The sequence below is a fragment of the Gigantopelta aegis genome, chromosome 8, assembly GCF_016097555.1.
Source record: "Gigantopelta aegis isolate Gae_Host chromosome 8, Gae_host_genome, whole genome shotgun sequence".
NCBI lineage: Eukaryota > Metazoa > Mollusca > Gastropoda > Neomphalida > Peltospiridae > Gigantopelta > Gigantopelta aegis.
In genome coordinates, this window is record NC_054706.1 from 78,769,353 (window position 1) to 78,789,069 (window position 19,717).

The 19,717-nt window shown below is 39.8% G+C and overlaps 1 protein-coding gene across 1 annotated transcript in view; it reads right to left on the minus strand.

Annotated features, from left to right (window-relative positions):
* Window positions 1-12: 12 nt before the first annotated feature.
* LOC121379853 overlaps window positions 13-19,717 on the minus strand; it is a 96,603-nt gene continuing 76,898 nt past the window's right edge. The window contains exons 19-28 of the mRNA XM_041508505.1: window positions 19,342-19,470; window positions 18,871-18,990; window positions 17,604-17,729; window positions 14,641-14,772; window positions 13,810-13,935; window positions 12,380-12,493; window positions 4,206-4,325; window positions 3,285-3,410; window positions 1,643-1,774; window positions 13-161 (exon numbers count right to left, since the gene is read on the minus strand). Coding sequence (XP_041364439.1) covers window positions 13-161; window positions 1,643-1,774; window positions 3,285-3,410; window positions 4,206-4,325; window positions 12,380-12,493; window positions 13,810-13,935; window positions 14,641-14,772; window positions 17,604-17,729; window positions 18,871-18,990; window positions 19,342-19,470 — 1,274 coding nt within the window. The remainder of the gene's footprint in view (window positions 162-1,642; window positions 1,775-3,284; window positions 3,411-4,205; window positions 4,326-12,379; window positions 12,494-13,809; window positions 13,936-14,640; window positions 14,773-17,603; window positions 17,730-18,870; window positions 18,991-19,341; window positions 19,471-19,717) is intronic.

The window sequence follows — 19,717 nt, forward strand, 5'->3', positions numbered from 1 at the left end:
GTTTCTGTACAACTAATGAACGTTTTTGTAATACTCCTTACTGAGTTTCGTATTGTAGAACTTGCCGTCACTTTGACACGAGTAAACCTTACACCAGATTTCCTTTGTCACTTCTTTGAAAGTATCGCCAAGGTCATAGCATTTCCCGTCCTTTTGACATTCTGTAACACGAACAAGATGCTTAACAACACTCTTGACACATTGTTCAGTAACCGGTTAATAAGTGTCATATAGTACATAATAATTGTGACATTGTGCAGGCTTACAAATTAGAGAAAACAACATGTGTAACGCTTTTTTCATTGAGGTCAGGTCAGGTCAGGTCATGGGGCTTAACATGCACATTCAAAGCAAGCTGTTGTAGTGCACGCCTATCATGGGCGCAGGTGTCGGCCTGGACTGGCTCCTCCGTCCAGGACAGGAAAGGGTTTAGGGTGGGAGGAAGGACAGCCCGCGCTAACAAGTACAAGAGATCACCAACAGTCCGACCAGGGTCGGTAGCGGGCGGAGGCACTTGTGGTGCTATTGAATTTGGAATGTGCCGTACGATTAAGTCCAAACTATAAAAGATTGTGCAGTTTTCATGAGGTAATTTGGTGAATAATTTGGAATGGATCAACGAAAAGAAATGGAGCTATTGAGTAATTTTGACTCAGTTTGACGAATTGTAGCGCATACTGAAACCTTGCCTATCAGGGGCGTCCATTAGCAATCAGAAGTCTTTTATAGACATGTGTTTGCAGTCGTACAGCAAATACCAAGGTCTTTGATAAACCCGGCAATGGAATACAATGTTGACATTTTAGCACTGGTAATACATACATTGCCTACGTTATTTACAATGCAAAATTTCAGCTTCAGAGAAATGTTTATCTATTATTTAGTTTTGAAACGTTAATAAAAGTTTTTGAATACATACAATTACACATGTTTATAGCTATGTTATAGAGGAATCCAAATAATTGAAAATATTTGATGTAATTTATATATTAAAATTACTAAAACAGAAAATGTTACCCCTCCCCACAAAAAAACAAAACAAACTTCTTTTTGATTATTTTCAGAAATTGTATTTCATTTTCCAATTGCTATTGAGGAATACTCTTCTGGCATCAAATAAACGTACATAGTGACATGGTGTAATTATTGTAAACCGGCCTCGGCAATGTAGTGGTTACGTTATAGGACTTGTAAATGGTTACTTTGCAATCTGATTGAAATCACCTGTACTGGTCTAACACACACACACACACACACACACACACTCTCTCTCTCTCTCTCTCTCTCTCTCTCTCTCTCTCTCTCTCTCTCTCTCCATCCCTCTCTCTATTCCTACCTTCATCACTATCTGTCACATACAAACACACACACACACACACACACACACACACTCTCTCTCTCTCTCTCTCTCTCTCTCTCTCTCTCTCTCTCTCTCTCTCTCTCTCTCTCTCTCTGTTCCTACCTTCATCACTATCTGTCACACACAAACACACATATATACACACACTCTCTCTCTCTCTCTCTCTCTCTCCTCTCTCTCTCTCTCTCTCTCTCTCTCTCTCTCTCTCTCACACACACACTCTCTCTCTCTCTCTCTCTCACACACACACACACACACAAACACAGATACACATTAGCTTACTTTTACCGCCCTTCGTTACTATTCTCAAACGATAATGAGTGCTATTTAATGATTCCTTCCTGCAGACTTTGGTGCTGCACCCATCACTGTATTCTTCATCCAACGTCCGACATACACCATTGTCTTTGCATCCTGCAAATCAACGCCATGAACAAAATATACAGCAGTATAGATGGTGTGTATGTGTATGTGTGTGTGTGTGTGTGTGAGAGAGAGAGAGAGAGAGAGAGAGAGAGAGAGAGAGAGAGAGAGAGAGAGAGAGAGAGAGAGAGAGAGAGAGAGAGAGAGAGAGAGAGAGAGAGAGAGAGTCAAATTTAAGAGAGAGTTATTCAGGCAGTTGTAACATGGCCCCCCCCCCCCCCCATCCACCCCTCGGTGGCGTCCAGTGCTAGAGTGAATCGTCAAATTTAAGCAAAAACGAGAGTTATTCAGGCAAAATGTGGTAACATGGTGCTTTTTGGTGCTTTTTTACCATGTATTTCCATCATTCTACGTGTAAAATTAGTTGTAAACCATGTAAAACTGCGTAGTGATTCGTTTGCATCCACCGGCCTCGGTGGCGTCGTGGCAGGCCATCGGTCTACAGGCTCCATTAACAGTCCTATACCTGCCTCCAGACACACACGTAGGTACTGGGTTCGGATCCCAGTCGAGGTACCTGTGGTGGGATTTTTAATCCAGATACCGACTCCAAACCCTGAGTGAGTGCTCCGCAAGCCTCAATGGGTAGGTGTAAAACCACTTGCACCGACCAGTGATCCATAACTGGTTCAACAAAGGCCATGGTTTGTGCTATCCTGCCTGTGGGAAGCGCAAATAAAAGATCCCTTGCTGCCTGTCGTAAAAGAGTAGCCTATGTGGCGACAGCGGGTTTCCTCTAAAAAACAGTGTCAGAATGACCATATGTTTGACGTCCAATAGCCGATGATAAGATAGAAAATCAATGTGCTCTAGTGGCGTCGTTAAATAAAACAAACTTTACTTTACTTTACTCGTTTGCATCCCTATATAGCTATTTGGGGTAGAAATTCTAATGTCAAAAAATGCTGTTATCTAGATCCGGGCATTTTCGTTTAATTTGGGCAAAAACCAGTCTGCCTCCCCCACCCCCCACACCTACAAAAATGGGAGCCCGTACGCCTATGAGTGGACCAAGAGGGTGTTGGCTCAAATGTCCTGGCATACAAGCTCACTCCATCGGCCTCGTTCCAGAACACAGGCAAGGGGTATTACTCCATTAACAGCTGTCCTATACCTGCCTCCAGACACACACGTACCTGTGGTGGTCCTGGTCATACTAGCTCACTCCATTAACAGCTGTCCTATACCTGCCTCCAGACACACACGTACCTGTGGTGGTCCTGGTCATACTAGCTCACTCCATTAACAGCTGTCCTATACCTGCCTCCAGACACACACGTACCTGTGGTGGTCCTGGTCATACTAGCTCACTCCATTAACAGCTGTCCTATACCTGCCTCCAGACACACACGTACCTGTGGTGGTCCTGGTCATACTAGCTCACTCCATTAACAGCTGTCCTATACCTGCCTCCAGACACACACGTACCTGTGGTGGTCCTGGTCATACTAGCTCACTCCATTAACAGCTGTCCTATACCTGCCTCCAGACACACACGTACCTGTGGTGGTCCTGGTCATACTAGCTCGCTGACAAGAATGGTCCTTCTTTTCCAAGCACGTGTAAATCGAGCAACCTATTTTAATTGTCTCGTTGATATTGTAGCACTCTCCGTTCATCTTGCAGTCTGGAAAACACAATCAATGAATCAAATCGAATCATGTGCATTATGGAACTGATTGTCTAAAACCTTATCAAGTGTCATGAGGTAGGACATCAGGGGTATTTGGAAATCGTCTTGCCCTAAGGTATATGCATCTAACACTGTGCCTGAGCTGGTTAATTCACGGGTACTTAGAAATCGTCTTGCCCTAAGGTATATGCATCTAACACTGTGCCTGAGCTGGTTAATTCACGGGTACTTAGAAATCGTCTTGCCCTGAGGTATATGCATCTAACACTGTGCCTGAGCTGGTTAATTCACGGGTACTTAGAAATCGTCTTGCCCTAAGGTATATGCATCTAACACTGTGCCTAAGCTGGTTAATTCACGGGTACTTAGAAATCGTCTTGCCCTGAGGTATATGCATCTAACACTGTGCCTGAGCTGGTTAATTCACGGGTACTTAGAAATCGTCTTGCCCTAAGGTATATGCATCTAACACTGTGCCTGAGCTGGGTAATTCACGGGTACTTAGAAATCGTCTTGCCCTGAGGTATATGCATCTAACACTGTGCCTGAGCTGGTTAATTCACGGGTACTTAGAAATCGTCTTGCCCTAAGGTATATGCATCTAACACTGTGCCTAAGCTGGTTAATTCACGGGTACTTAGAAATCGTCTTGCCCTGAGGTATATGCATCTAACACTGTGCCTAAGCTGGTTAATTCAGTCAAGTGACAAGTTTTATTATTTTAAAGATACAACGTCCATTATTTAGTTTTATCATGAAATGGGAAACAGAGTTTATAAGTTCACTTACTAAGCGAGACAACCTTGTAATACACTTTGCTGCCAACTCGATACACTCGGCAAGATTTCTTTGTACATCCATCCAGAAACGTCTCATTCATCTTGTGGCAGGTATCCTTGTATTTACATCCTAGAAAAAGAAAACAATCGGTGTGACGTACACAAGTGATAAAACCTGATAAACATCCATCTTGTGGCAGGTATCCTTGTAATTACACCCTAGAAAAAGAAAACAATTGGTGTGACGTACACAAGTGATAAAACCTGATAAACATCCATCTTGTGGCAGGTATCCTTGTATTTACACCCTAGAAAAACAAAACAATTGGTTTGACGTACACAAGTGATAAAACCTGATAAACATCCATCTTGTGGCAGGTATCCTTGTATTTACACCCTAGAAAAACAAAACAATTGGTTTGACGTACACAAGTGATAAAACCTGATAAACATCCATCTTGTGGCAGGTATCCTTGTATTTACACCCTAGAAAAACAAAACAATTGGTGTGACGTACACAAGTGATAAAATCTGATAAACGCCCATCTTGTGGCAGGTATCCTTGTATTTACACCCTAGAAAAACAAAACAATTGGTTTGACGTACACAAGTGATAAAAGCTGATAAACGCCCATCTTGTGGCAGGTATCCTTGTATTTACACCCTAGAAAAACAAAACAATTGGTTTGACGTACACAAGTGATAAAACCTGATAAACGCCCATCTTGTGGCAGGTATCCTTGTATTTACACCCTAGAAAAACAAAACAATTGGTTTGACGTACACAAGTGATAAAACCTGATAAACGCCCATCTTGTGGCAGGTATCCTTGTATTTACACCCTAGAAAAACAAAACAATTGGTGTGACGTACACAAGTGATAAAACCTGATAAACAGCCATCTTGTGGCAGGTATCCTTGTATTTATACCCTAGAAAAACAAAACAATTGGTTTGACGTACACAAGTGATAAAATCTGATAAACGCCCATCTTGTGGCAGGTATCCTTGTATTTACACCCTAGAAAAACAAAACAATTGGTTTGACGTACACAAGTGATAAAACCTGATAAACATCCATCTCGTGGCAGGTATCCTTGTATTTACATCCTAGAAAAACAAAACAATTGGTGTGACGTACACAAGTGGCAAAATCTGATAAACATTCATATAGTGACAATCATACATTTTTCAAATCGAATATTTTTGTTAATATTAGGCCCTATGTTGCGCAAATACTTGATTGTAAGTTTTGCAACTCTCCCATAAAACAATATTTGCTTGTCTTCGTCACTTAGCAGTCTCATTTGGCATCTGGCAAAATCAAAACAAAGGAACCTACATGTAACAATTTATTTTTAATGAAATAGCCCAATGGGCCCACCGGCGGGGATCGATCCTAGACCGACCGCGCAACAAGCGAACGCTTTACCACTGGGCTATTTCCTGTCGTTTGCTAGCTGATAAAAGTAGTTTCGTTTTTGTAAAGGAAATGTACATATTATTTGTCACTTAACATAAATGATTTTAATAATGAACACTACCACTTCCGTTGTTTTTTATCAGCGGCAATATCCCTAACAAATTAAAAGTTTCTAATATTAGTAGGAATAGCTGAATGTGACAGTAAGTAAAATCCCCAATTACGACCTATTGAGGACAAAATATCAGACGAGAGTCAGTATACTCGAAGACAGAATGGCCAGTGACAAATTTGGCGATTGCCGAAACGATAAAAATAAAATGTTTTTATTGCTCAGTGTGTTTCAAACATACACATGGATACTGGTGTGGGACACAATAGAGGTTGTAAAAAATACTAGTAGTAGACCTGTCATTTGAGCGTCAACTGTATTCGTTGAACCGGCTTTAAGTGGGGACGCTGACCTCTAAGCGTGAGGGCGTGGCCTAATGACGTCACTGCGTGGCTGACCTCTAAACGTGAGGGCGTGGCCTAATGACGTCACTGCGTGGCTGACCTCTATGCGTGGCGTCGGTGCTAACTAGGTTAATGGGTTTGGCAGCTGTCAGAAGGAAATGTTTTATTTAACGACGCACTCAACACATTGTGGTGCACTGGCTGGAACGAGAAACAGCCCAATGGGCCCACTGACAGGGATCGATCCCAGACCGACCGCGCATCGAGCGAGCGCTTTACCACTGAGCTACGTCCCACCCTTGACTGCTGTCAGCGTCATGACCTCGGTGACCTCGGATAATGGGTTTGGCAGCTGTCTGAACCGAACTGAACTTTATTTACACTCTGTCGGTAATTCAACGGCATAAGAGGTACATTGTAAAAATATAAATAGATAAATAAATGACAAGACGGCATATTCTGTAAAACAAAACGAGAAAAATGTGTATATCTTTGGGTTCATATTTGCATTTGAAGACATTCATTGCATATAGAAATAAAATGAATTTGTAAAAACATAGATTTCAGCAATAGGACTTATGAATATGCATCATGACCTCAGTGACCTGGGTTAATGGGTTTGACAGTTGTCAGGAGTCTATACAGACAACAGATGGAACGGAAGTCGTTAATGGTCCAACAGATGGAATGGAAGTAGAGTGGCTTACGGAGGGGTTATCTATCTGACTTTGGAAGCTGTTATGTATAGGAAACAGATGGGGCGGAAGTCGGTAATGACTTCGGGTCACCAGGAGAGGCAGGTGTGCACATGGGAAGCTGCTTTTAATGGCACAATAACAGATGTTGGCCTATCAGATGTCAAGATAGCGTGGATGCACAGACTTACTGGCGTCGGGATGCTGACCTCTAAGTGTGGTAACTGGCTTAATGGATTTTGTAGATATGGGTGTGCATATAAGTTTATTTTTTATATGTATACAATCCTGTGATGCTACCAGTTGGTGGCTTTGAGCGAAATAAAGATCTGTTCTGGTCTGTTCTACTGAGTGTGGGAACCTGACCTCTAAGTGCGATAACTGGGTTAATGGCTTCTGTAGCTGTGGGTTGAACGTGGGAACCTGACCTCTAAATGCGATAACTGGGTTAATGGCTTCTGTAGCTGTGGGTTGAGCGTGGGAACCTGACCTCTAAGTGCGATAACTGGGTTAATGGCTTCTGTAGCTGTGGGTTGAGCGTGGGAACCTGACCTCTAAGTGCGATAACTGGGTTAATGGCTTGTGTAGATGGCTTGTGTAGCTGTGGGTTGAGCGTGGGAACCTGACCTCTAAGTGCGATAACTGGGTTTATGGCTTTTGTAGCTGTGGGTTGAGCGTGGGAACCTGACCTCTAAGTGCGATAACTGGTTTTATGGCTTTTGTAGCTGTGGGTTGAGCGTGGGAACCTGACCTCTAAGTGCGATAACTGGTTTTATGGCTTTTGTAGCTGTGGGTTGAGCGTGGGAACCTGACCTCTAAGTGCGATAACTGGGTTAATGGCTTCTGTAGCTGTGGGTTGAACGTGGGAATCTGACCTCTAAGTGCGATAACTGGGTTAATGGCTTGTGTAGATGGCTTGTGTAGCTGTGGGTTGAGCGTGGGAACCTGACCTCTAAGTGCGATAACTGGTTTTATGGCTTTTGTAGCTGTGGGTTGAGCGTGGGAACCTGACCTCTAAGTGCGATAACTGGTTTTATGGCTTTTGTAGCTGTGGGTTGAACGTGGGAACCTGACCTCTAAGTGCGATAACTGGGTTAATAGCTTTTGTAGCTGTGGGTTGAGCGTGGGAACCTGACCTCTAAGTGCGATAACTGGGTTAATGGCTTTTGTAGCTGTGCGTTGAACGTGGGAACCTGACCTCTAAGTGCGATAACTGGGTTAATGGCTTTTGTAGCTGTGGGTTGAGCGTGGGAACCTGACCTCTAAGTGCGATAACTGGGTTAATGGCTTGTGTAGCTGTGGGTTGAGCGTGGGAACCTGACCTCTAAGTGCGATAACTGGGTTAATGGCTTTTGTAGCTGTGCGTTGAGCTGTGGGTTGACGTGGGAACCTGACCTCTAAGTGCGATAACTGGGTTAATGGCTTCTGTAGCTGTGAGTTGAGCGTGGGAACCTGACCTCTAAGTGCGATAACTGGGTTAATGGCTTTTGTAGCTGTGGGTTGAGCGTGGGAACCTGACCTCTAAGCGTGCTAATGGGGTTAATGATTTTGACAGGTGTGGGCTGTGTGCCGTCTCTCTTTGTTTGTATAATGAGCACGAGATGTGAGCCTTGGTAACGGGGAGCTTCAGAGTGGAAAATTCCATGGGAAAACCCCCAGGACGTACATATATTGTGACGGCCCGGGGTAACGTGGTTTTGGCAGCTGTACAAAGAATGTCAAAGGAAAATTCCACCAGGGCCCTGACCTCTAAGCGTGGGGTCGGTGTAAGCTGGGTTAATGTCGAGGTGAGTGTGGGAAAGGGGATAAGAACAAACTGGTTTCAGCCAGTTTTATAAACGTATTCAAACAGGTTCGCGCGCTGACCTTGAGTTAGCATGGGTACGCCATTCGAAGGGTATAAAAAAACCCACAGAGTTAGAACAATCGGCATTCGCTCAGAAAAGTTGCTAAAGAGAAGACCTACGCCATTTTTATTTCAAAGTTGATTCTAGCATTGTACTTTGACATTGTGTATTTGTTACTGAAGTATTCAGGAAGGTTATTTTCAACAAGACTTCACGTCTATGAAAAATAAGTGATTTTTTTTTTTAATTACATTATTTAGGTTCAAACACCTTGTAAAAGTTTGTTGTTTTTAACGTTGTTATGGCATTCTGTGGTAGACGATTACATCAAATCGTCTAGTGTAAAACTTTTTTTAAAGACAGTGGACTGCTTAATACAGGTTAATTTCTATCTATATACTGAATGGTGTATATTAAAAATGTACATACGAATAGATCAGATTTTAAAAAAACCCACCAAAAAGTAAAAAAGTGGCTTTTAGTAATATTAATGACGTTGTTGACTCAAATATTTTATTAATCCAGAAAATCCCCAAACCTAGATGTCTTTAGAAGACGATTTTTTTTTGTACAAAAATACAGAAATGTTAATAGACAGTAGGGGAAGAAAGGAATGTGTGTAACACCCCAGCCCATTATTTTAAAAACAGAAATTATTAAGTATTAAAATAAAGGAAAGAAATGTGTCGACACACTTAATCAGCGGATAGTAGGGAAAGAAAGGAATGTTTGTTAAGGGAAGAAAGGAATGTGTGTGACACCCCAGTCCATTACTTTAAAAGTAAAAATTATTAGGTATAAAAATAAAAGAAAGGAATGTGTGTGACACCCCAGTCCATTACTTTAAAAGCAGAAATTAATAGGTATAAAAATAAAAGAAAGGAATGTGTAGACGCCTTAATCATCGGCCAGTCGGGGTAGAAAGGAATCTTTTTCACACTCCAGCCCATTGCTTTGAAAGCATAACTTGTTAGGTATTACAATAAAAGAAAGGAATGTGTGTGACACTCCAGCCCATTGCTTTGAAAGCAGAACTTGTTAGGTATTACAATAAAAGAAAGTAATTTGTAGACGCCTTAATCGGTGACCAGTCGGGGAAAGAAGGAATGTGTGTGACACACCAGCCCCATTGTTTATCTATAGAAGAAGAGAATGTTTAACGTGTGACTGTAACTCGAAATAACCTATGCCCAAGGGAAATAACTGCATTTTAAACAAAAATATTGTTCCAAGCCTGTTTAATATACATTTACCAAATGGGTTTAAGAGTAAGCGGTTGATATATCCCCATCGGTGGCCCAATAGGCTATAGCCAACCAGTGCACCACGACTGGTATATCAAGGAATATATACCATTCTGTCCTGTGTATATAACAGTCCCTTGCTGCTATAATGTAGCGGGTTTTCTACAATGTATAATGATTAACATCTGCTATGTATTCTATTTGATTATATATGTAGTCCTTCCACTTGGACAAGATGCTATCACTTCGATCATGCATATATATCCGTGTGCATGAACACAACTATGAGTGTTTCTATATCAGTCTTCTTCGTCATCTTTGTCAGACTCGTTACTTTCCTCCGACTCAGTATCCTCAGAATGACTTATTGAAAAGGTCCTCTACGTCTTGACTGGTTTCGTAGGTTTGAAGGTTGTCTTTCGCGTCATCCATTATCTGTTGGGGCATGGGACCATATTGAATATTGATTATTTTGTTGATAAGTTTTCTATATTGTTCGCGAAATAGTTTCATCTCATGAGGAAACAACTTCTCGTCAGCTCTAATTGTGGTTTCCTTTTATGAAAGATACTCTGTCTCGTATTTTGTTAAATTTTCCTCCCACTTTTCTTTCACAGCTTTACGTGCTTTCGCCATAAACTAATCGAACATCAAGTGCTCCTCATCTTCACCATCAGTGTTACTTTCCACTTAGAGTCACAGGGCTCGAACCTAAGAATTTATCACCCATTTGTGCGATATGTATGACCCGTGTCCTATACCACAGCATAGCTCATGCACGGCTCAGAGCCACCTTTACCTTATATAAAAACGTGTTATTCACATGTTTAGTTTACAAAACTAGAAGTAACACATCCAAGCAATAAATGTTTAATGTCTGAATATTGTTAATAAAGGGACATCTCGGGGACAGCCTGTAATGTTCCATCACCAGTTCGTCCATCTTCTTCCATCCGTAAGCGCGAAATTCACAACAGTAACAGACGACGGCATTATGGTCTCCCGTGTAGAAAAGACCGGCCTTGGCGAGCTCCCTCGGTCTCTCACAGAAATGCTATCGGTGACGCCCTCGACCGACGGCAGTTTATATCTGACTGACGGCAATTGCAAGTTCGAGCCCTGCCGGATAGGTATTTGGCAAGATGGTGGTTGACTCCACTGTCTAGTGCCTCGTTTGTAGAAGGACAGGCCGATGTGATCCTTTACTGAATTATACATGTATCTTTCCCAAGTGCGTCGTTAAATAAAATGTTCATCAGTCGTCCCACTTGACGTAACACTTCGTCATCGATTGGCGCGCTACAACCTTACAAGAACGTCAACCAAACGAGTTGAGTGATAAAAATTAAGATACATTATAGGTAATAAATAGGATATTAAACTCGCTACAATTTCGTATGTCCCTCGTGAAATAATTTCCGACTGTCATGAGTCCATTTTCTAAAGTCTTTTTGGCGACTAAAATTAAATTTTAAAGGAATGATTAGGCAATGCTTTTGGACTGGTATGCATAATCAACGATATTTAATGCACAGTATTGCTTAAAGTCAACAAGTATATTGGTATATTTAATTACTGAAATAGTAAACATGTGACGGCTATTATATGTAAAGGGTGCAGCCATTTTGTTCCATCCCAGTGAATCTGCTCTCAGTTACGTGTTTAGAATACCGGTGTCTGGATATTCAGCCGGTTTGCGGTTGTATGCTAATGTACGAATGGAATTATTTGACGGTAAAACCAGGTTTAACCTACTACAAACATTAGGATGACCACAAACACTTTGTTTATGCAGATACTGATATTCTAAATAGAAAAAATAGTCATAAAAAAGGATTTGTTAGTCGTAAATATGTTATAAATGAACAGACTCAGGATGATCCCTTGAAATCCACATCTAATGCAGTCTTGTGGTCATCAATGTATTTATTTCTTAAAGGGAAATCCCTGAGTTTGCTGCAATGTAAGATGTTTCTGATTAATAAAATATTTCTACGATTAAACTTACATATTACATATATTTTCTTGTTTAGAATATCAGTGTCTGTATATTCAATGTGTTTCTGATCGTCTTAATATTTGTAAGAAGCCCAAACGGGATTTTGTCTTCAAATAATTTTGTATGTACGAAAAAATAGTTTTTAGGAAATAAAATGAAATTTAACCAAGTACAAATATTTGAACGATCAGAAACACGTTTAATATACAGCCACTAATATTTTATGCAGAAAAATATATTTGCTATGTAATTACAGTCGTCAAAAAGTCTCTGTTAGTTGATAACATCTTAAAAACTGCAGTAAACTCAGGAATGTCCCTTTAACTTGATTTGCGAGGAAGACCTTGTAAATATTCTTACCTTGATATATAAATTCTTACCTTGATTATAGAAATTATTATCTTGATATGGAAATTCTTTTCTTGATTTACCTTGATACAGAAATTCTTATCTAGATATGGAAATTCTTATCTTGATTTACCTTGATACAGAAATTCTTATCTAGATATGGAAATTCTTACCCATTTTATATATTTTTACGCCACATTCCTTTCCTCCCCTTTGACATTTGTAAGTAACACAGTCCTTTTCGTAGGTATCACCGGAAGTCACACATTTACCACCAATCTTGCAACCTTTCAAAAATAAAAACTGATTAATAACTTCATAGGAACACTGGGAAAAGTCACACGTGCATTTGCGTGCGGAAGCATACAAATACATATAAATAACTGTTTTTAATATTCTACCTAGATGGACTATAATAGGTAGAACAATGGGCTCTTTTTGTTATTTTACCTAGTTGGACTGTAGGTCTAACAATGGGCTATTTTTAATATTGTACCTAGATGGACTATAGGTAGAACAATGGGCTATTTAAAATATTCTACCTAGGTTGAATATAGGTGGAACAATGGGCTATTTTTAATATTCTACCTAGATGGACTATAGGTGGAACAATGGGCTATTTTAATATTCTACCTAGATGGACTAAAGGTGGAACAATGGGCTATTTTTAATATTCTATCTAGATGGACTAAAGGTGGAACAATGGGCTATTTTTAATATTCTACCTAGGTTGAATATAGGTGGAACAATGGGCTATTTTTAATATTCTACCTAGATGGACTATAGGTGGAACAATGGGCTATTTTAATATTCTACCTAAATGGACTAAAGGTGGAACAATGGGCTATTTTTAATATTCTACCTAGATGGACTATAGGTGGAACAATGGGCTGTATTAATATTCTACCTAGATGGACTAAAGGTGGAACAATGGGCTGTTTTAATATTCTGCCTATATGGACTATATACATTAGGTAGAACAATGGGCTGTTTAATATTCTACCTAGATGGACTAAAGGTGGAACAATGGGCTATTTTAATATTCTACCTAGATGGACTATATAGGTGGAACAATGGGCTGTTTTAATATTCTACCTACATGGACTATATAGGTGGAACAATGGGCTGTTTTAATATTCTACCTAGATGGACTATATAGGTGAAACAATGGACTATTTTAAAAAATTTACCTAGATGGACTATGGGTGGAACAACGGACTATTTTTAATACTCTACCTCAATAGACTATATAGGTGGAACAGTGGGCTGTTTTAATATTCTACCTAGATGGACTAAAGGTGAAATGATGGACTATTTTTAATATTCTATCTCAATGGACTATATAGGTGAACAGTGGACTATTTTTAATATTCTACCTAGATGGACTAAAGGTGGAACAATGGACTATTTTAATATTCTACCTAGATGGACTAAGGGTGGAACAATGGACTATTTTAATATTCTACCTAGATGGACTAAAGGTGGAACAATGGACTATTTTTAAAATTCTACCTAGATGGACTAAAGGTGGAATAATTGACTATTTTAATATTCTACCTAGATGGACTGTAGGTGGAGCAATGGACTATTTTTAATATTCTACCTAGATGGACTGGAACCACGCTCCTGATGGTGTGGGTTCCGTTCCGGATAACAGTACAGTTATAGGTGGAACATCCTTCTGTCCAATGAGTGCTGGCTTTGCGACACTTTCCTCGCCATAAACAACCTGCAGAGAAACATATGATAGTACTTTATTTGCATTTGGCCTAATTATACTAGAGCATATAAAATCGGAAAGGTCGAATACACCGTAACACTAACTCCGATCAAAAATGACATTTACGGGATCAAATAGACAATAACACCCACAAATCTAAAAACTCCATATTGTTATCTCCTAATAGGATACAAAGATAATACTAGAAATAGATCAACTGAAAAGAAAGCAGAGTGGAACAGGCAAAACCCGTTATACGTAATCTGGATCCATTTACTGTTGGATGTGAATAAACTTTATCTATAACTAAACCATAAAGATAATGTTTAGATTCCTCTAATTCATAAATCATATAAATAAGTTAGTTATTGAACATCCATTTTTTAATTTCATGTCCAGGCCTTCACAGCAAGGCGAAGACATTGTTTGTATCAACTGTATTATTAGTGTATATAAAGTCGAAAGATACACATTGGTAACGTAAATATATTAGAGCAAAGACATTGTTTGTATCAACTATATTATTAGTGTATATAAAGTCGAAAGATACACATTGGTAACGTAAATATATTTGAGCAAAGACATTGTTTGTATCAACTGTATTATTAGTGTAGCTCAAATATAAATTTTGCAATATTAAAAGTAGTAGATATAAAGTTACAAAACTTCAAAAAGGCAAATTAGTTATTTGCACAAACACCACTGAAATCATACCCAAAGTTATCGTCTTTAGTTGACGTGTGTAGCCTTTTGAGGTTTTGTTAATGAGACACTTGTATGTTCCGCAGTAATATTCGACTGTGGTGTTGGCCGCGATACATTTGCCCGTGTTCGGGTCGGTGCAGCCTGAAATGTAATGAAAACAACTTTTTTACATCCCCTCTACATTCTCTCCTTCAGTTTGGTATAAGCCAGTTTAAACATTTATTACATTTATTGTATGTATATATATATATATATATATATATATATATATATATATATATATATATATATATATATATAGATATATATATATATACATACAATAAATAATATGGTGTTGAAAACGATGCATGACTTGACAAACACGCCACGTTTTAAGGCATCCCACTGTTCCTTTCCCTAAAATATTCCATAGTTGTTGAACGACCCCCTTAAACAATATATATATAGTTATAAATGAAATACATGTACAATCTGTTATGGCCAATTTGTCTATTATAGATGATTTTATTAAAATAATTATTATTACTAAAGAGAAAAAAACCTTTATACAAACCGGAAACGGTAGACAAGGGTATTACGTACTTTCAGAAAGGGTGGGGTGGTCTTACCGTTATAAAATGTCATGTGGCAGGAGGGCGTGCAAAATGGCCAGATTCTACGTTACATGTATAATAATTGTTAAACGGCACGTAACAGTATTTTAGTATACTACTATGTGGATTAACTCGCCTACTATGTGGATTAACTCGACTACTATGTGGATTAACTCGCCTATCTAGTTAGAAGGAATGACTCATTGAACCTGAAGTAGAACTAGTACCGGTAGTTTAACATGAACCAGTGTTTCAAAGTGAAACAGTGTTTTACTGTTAACTAGAATCAACCGGTTTCACGCCAGGCACACCTGTCTACTCACGCATTTGTAACAAAGATCACGCTTTTACGCAAAGCTACTATAATCCTAACATGTTTTCTAAATACAAATATTTCATAATCGTGGTTTGTATTTTATAAGCAGAATGTAATTATATGCTGATTATGCCGGGTGTTGTACAGCAACCCGAACCTGCCCTCTGCTCAGTAACAACAATCACTTGCAGGTGCTAGGCGCGTTCCAAACCCTAGTGGTACATGGGCGCGTTAAACTAGTTACTAACCTACGTGCAGGTGCTAGGTGCGTTCCAAACCCTAGTGGTACATGGGCGCGTTAAACTAGTTACTAACCTACTTGCAGGTGCCAGGCGCGTTCCAAACCCTAGTGGTACATGGGCATGTTAAACTAGTTACTAACCTACTTGCAGGTGCCAGGCGCGTTCCAAACCCTAGTGGTACATGGGCACGTTAAACTAGTTACTAACCTACTTGCAGGTGCCAGGCGCGTTCCAAACCCTAGTGGTACATGGGCACGTTGAACTAGTTACTAACCTACTTGCAGGTGCCAGGCGCGTTCCAAGTGCGCACGTTGAACTAGTTACCAAACCTACTTGCAGGTGCCAGGCGCGTTCCAAACCCTAGTGGCACGTGGGCACGTTAAACTAGTTACTAACCTACTTGCAGGTGCCAGGCGCGTTCCAAACCCTAGTGGTACATGGGCACGTTAAACTAGTTACTAACCTACTTGCGGTTGCCAGGCGCGTTCCAAACCCTAGTGGTACATGGGCACGTTAAACTAGTTACTAACCTACTTGCAGGTGCCAGGCGCATTCCAAACCCTAGTGGTACATGGGCACGTTAAACTAGTTACTAACCTACTTGCAGGTGCAAGGCGCGTTCCAAACCCTAGTGGTACATGGGCACGTTAAACTAGTTACTAACCTACTTGCAGGTGCCAGGCGCGTTCCAAACCCTAGTGGTACATGGGCACGTTAAACTAGTTACTAACCTACTTGCAGGTGCCAGGCGCGTTCCAAACCCTAGTGGTACATGAGCACGTTAAACTAGTTACTAACCTACTTGCAGGTACATGAGCACGTTAAACTAGTTACTAACCTACTTGCAGGTGCTAGGCGTGTTCCAAACCCTAGTGGTACATGAGCACGTTAAACTAGTTACTAACCTACTTTCAGGTGCTAGGCGTGTTCCAAACCCTAGTGGTACATGAGCACGTTAAACTAGTTACTAACCTACTTGCAGGTGCTAGGCGTGTTCCAAACACTAGTGGTACATGAGCACGTTAAACTAGTTACTAACCTACTTTCAGGTGCTAGGCGTGTTCCAAACACTAGTGGTACATGAGCACGTTAAACTAGTTACTAACCTACTTGCAGGTGCTAGGCGTGTTCCAAACACTAGTGGTACATGAGCACGTTAAACTAGTTACTAACCTACTTGCAGGTGCTAGGCGTATTCCAAACACTAGTGGTACATGAGCACGTTAAACTAGTTACTAACCTACTTTCAGGTGCTAGGCGTGTTCCAAACCCTAGTGGTACATGAGCACGTTAAACTAGTTACTAACCTACTTGCAGGTGCTAGGCGTGTTCCAAACACTAGTGGTACATGAGCACGTTAAACTAGTTACTAACCTACTTGCAGGTGCTAGGCGTGTTCCAAACACTAGTGGTACATGAGCACGTTAAACTAGTTACTAACCTACTTGCAGGTGCTATTGATGACCAACTTATATGGTTTAACTTTAAGCGTAATAATTGGTCAAACTTGCACTCGCTCGATTGTTTTTAGAGATCTCCATTTTGGGCTTAAACAAACAAAAACGTTTTTATCCCCTGGACCCGACCAAGAGCCTGCAGCCCCTAGACCCCTGCTTCTAATTTTCTCACGTCTAAGAATTGCCACAGGTTGACAGCTCTAGTTAGAATTAGTGTTTAACAAAATGCATTGTCTCGAAAAAAGGTAGCACTGTCGTAAAGTGGTGTTTTTATGAGAAGAGATATTTAATGTAAACTAATGTTTTAATGCGGTCCAGTTAAAGAAAATGATTAAGTAGTAATCTCAAAATCCACACATACCACCGCTCGTCCTTTGCATACTAGCACGCTGACCAGAGTGGTCGTTCTTTTCCAGGCACGTGTAATTCGAGCAACCTATTTTCACAGTATCATTGATGTTGTAGCAGTGTCCGTTCATCTTGCAGTCTGTAAAATACAATCAATCTTACTGAATCCTGTGCCAAATCACCTTAATAATTATTTTAAATAATTGTTTTAACATATTCTGGTTTTTTGTTAATGCTGATGTCCCTAGAAACATTATCGAAGCTGTGTCAACAAGAGTAACGGGTAGAGCTGTCCCTTTTACCGATTCATGGAAACTAAATTAAATTATTCATTTTAACCAGTTGCAAATATATTTTTATTTGTAAAATAACTGTTAATCTTGGAACGAAGAAAAAAAACCGACCTGTTGAGTACGAAACCCACCGTGTCCTGACTAATGTTAATGTATTGTTCTCCGTTTTATTTACCTTGAATATTACAAACAGAAAACAGTCTAACGAAAGAAACTAGCAACTATATATGGCAGAGAGAAACAGTCATTAAAAAGTCAAGTCTGGTAGTACTGAAACAAAATATTTTATTTGTTTTGTTTAACGACACCACTAAAGCACATTGATTTCGTAATAATTGGCTATTAGATGTCAAACATTTGGTAATTTTGACAGTCTTAGAGAGGAAACCCGCTACCATTTTCTATTAGTAGCAAGGGTCTTTTATATGCATATCCTACAGACAGGATAGCACATACAATGGCCTTTGATATACCAGTCGTGGTGCCCTGGCTGGAACGAGAAATAGTCCAATGGGCCCACCGACGGGGATGGATCCTAAACTGACCGTGCATCAAGCGAGCGCCTTACCACTGTGCTACGCCCCGCCCCATACTAAAACTATGTCCTAAAAGCACTGCAATGAGTTACATCCATCATTCAGAAAACTGATTGAGTAGAAATTCCATTTCTTGTTCGCCCTTAGACTAGAAAGGAATGTATGCCGTGTTCCTGCTCCAGCTCTTGAAGCTTCCAAGTTTAAAGCGACAGTGGCCCATCCCGCTCTCTCCCACCGGTTTTGACGCCTACAATATCGTTACTGCTAGTTTTCTTCAGAAACAAAACTATATTCAAACATCAGCTTAAATTAATACTATGTGTAGCGATTTATTAAAATATCAGAAAACAAAGTTATAATATTAAGTTTTAACAGTGCATTACCTACCATGTTATATTGTATGTTACTATATTAATGATGACAATAAGCCGGTTGGTTGAAACACACTTACTAAGGTAGACAATTCTGTAGAATATCCTGTTGCCATTCTGATACACACGACAAACCTTCTTAGTACATCCATCCATGAAAGTCTCATTCATGTTGTGGCAGCTGCCCTTGTAGTTACATCCTGAAACAGTTCAAACACTGAGAGAGAGAGAGAGAGAGAGAGAGAGAGAGAGAGAGAGAGAGAGAGAGAGAGAGAGAGAGAGAAGGAGAGAGAGAGAGAGAGAGAGAGAGAGAGAGAGACAAAACGCAGACCCACAAACATTTGGCGGCATATTTTATTCATACATCTGATATGACTAAGACAGATATGCAGTAGACTACTAATAACATGCAAATAATCCGAGTATTTAAATTTAAGTAGATCAATACTAACAAACGTGCCTAATATTTAACTTGTATTAGATCAATACTAACTCAAATGTACCTAATATTTAGTATAACTTGCAGGAGTTCAGTGCAAACACAAACATACCGTAAGAACTAAGTTTGAAACCAGACCGCACATATCCAGATTTTAATGTTTCCTGAAAACATTTGTATGTGGTACAATCCTTCACCATGGTGTCATTCGCTTTGTAACAATGGCTGTCATAGTAACACCCTGTAACACAGAAACACACACTATAAACTGTACAAAAATCTCGTATTGGGAAATGTTAAATATGTTTTTTAATTTTGTTACAACTTAACTGCCCCAACGTTTTGACAGTAGCATCAGACTAACGCGTTTCTCTAACAACTATTAGATATAATCCATCTTTAACTTAAAAATAGCCCTTTTAATTCTACTTTTACTTTGTTTTTGTCCTTTTTGGTTTTTACTCTATATCCTATTGTTATCATACATT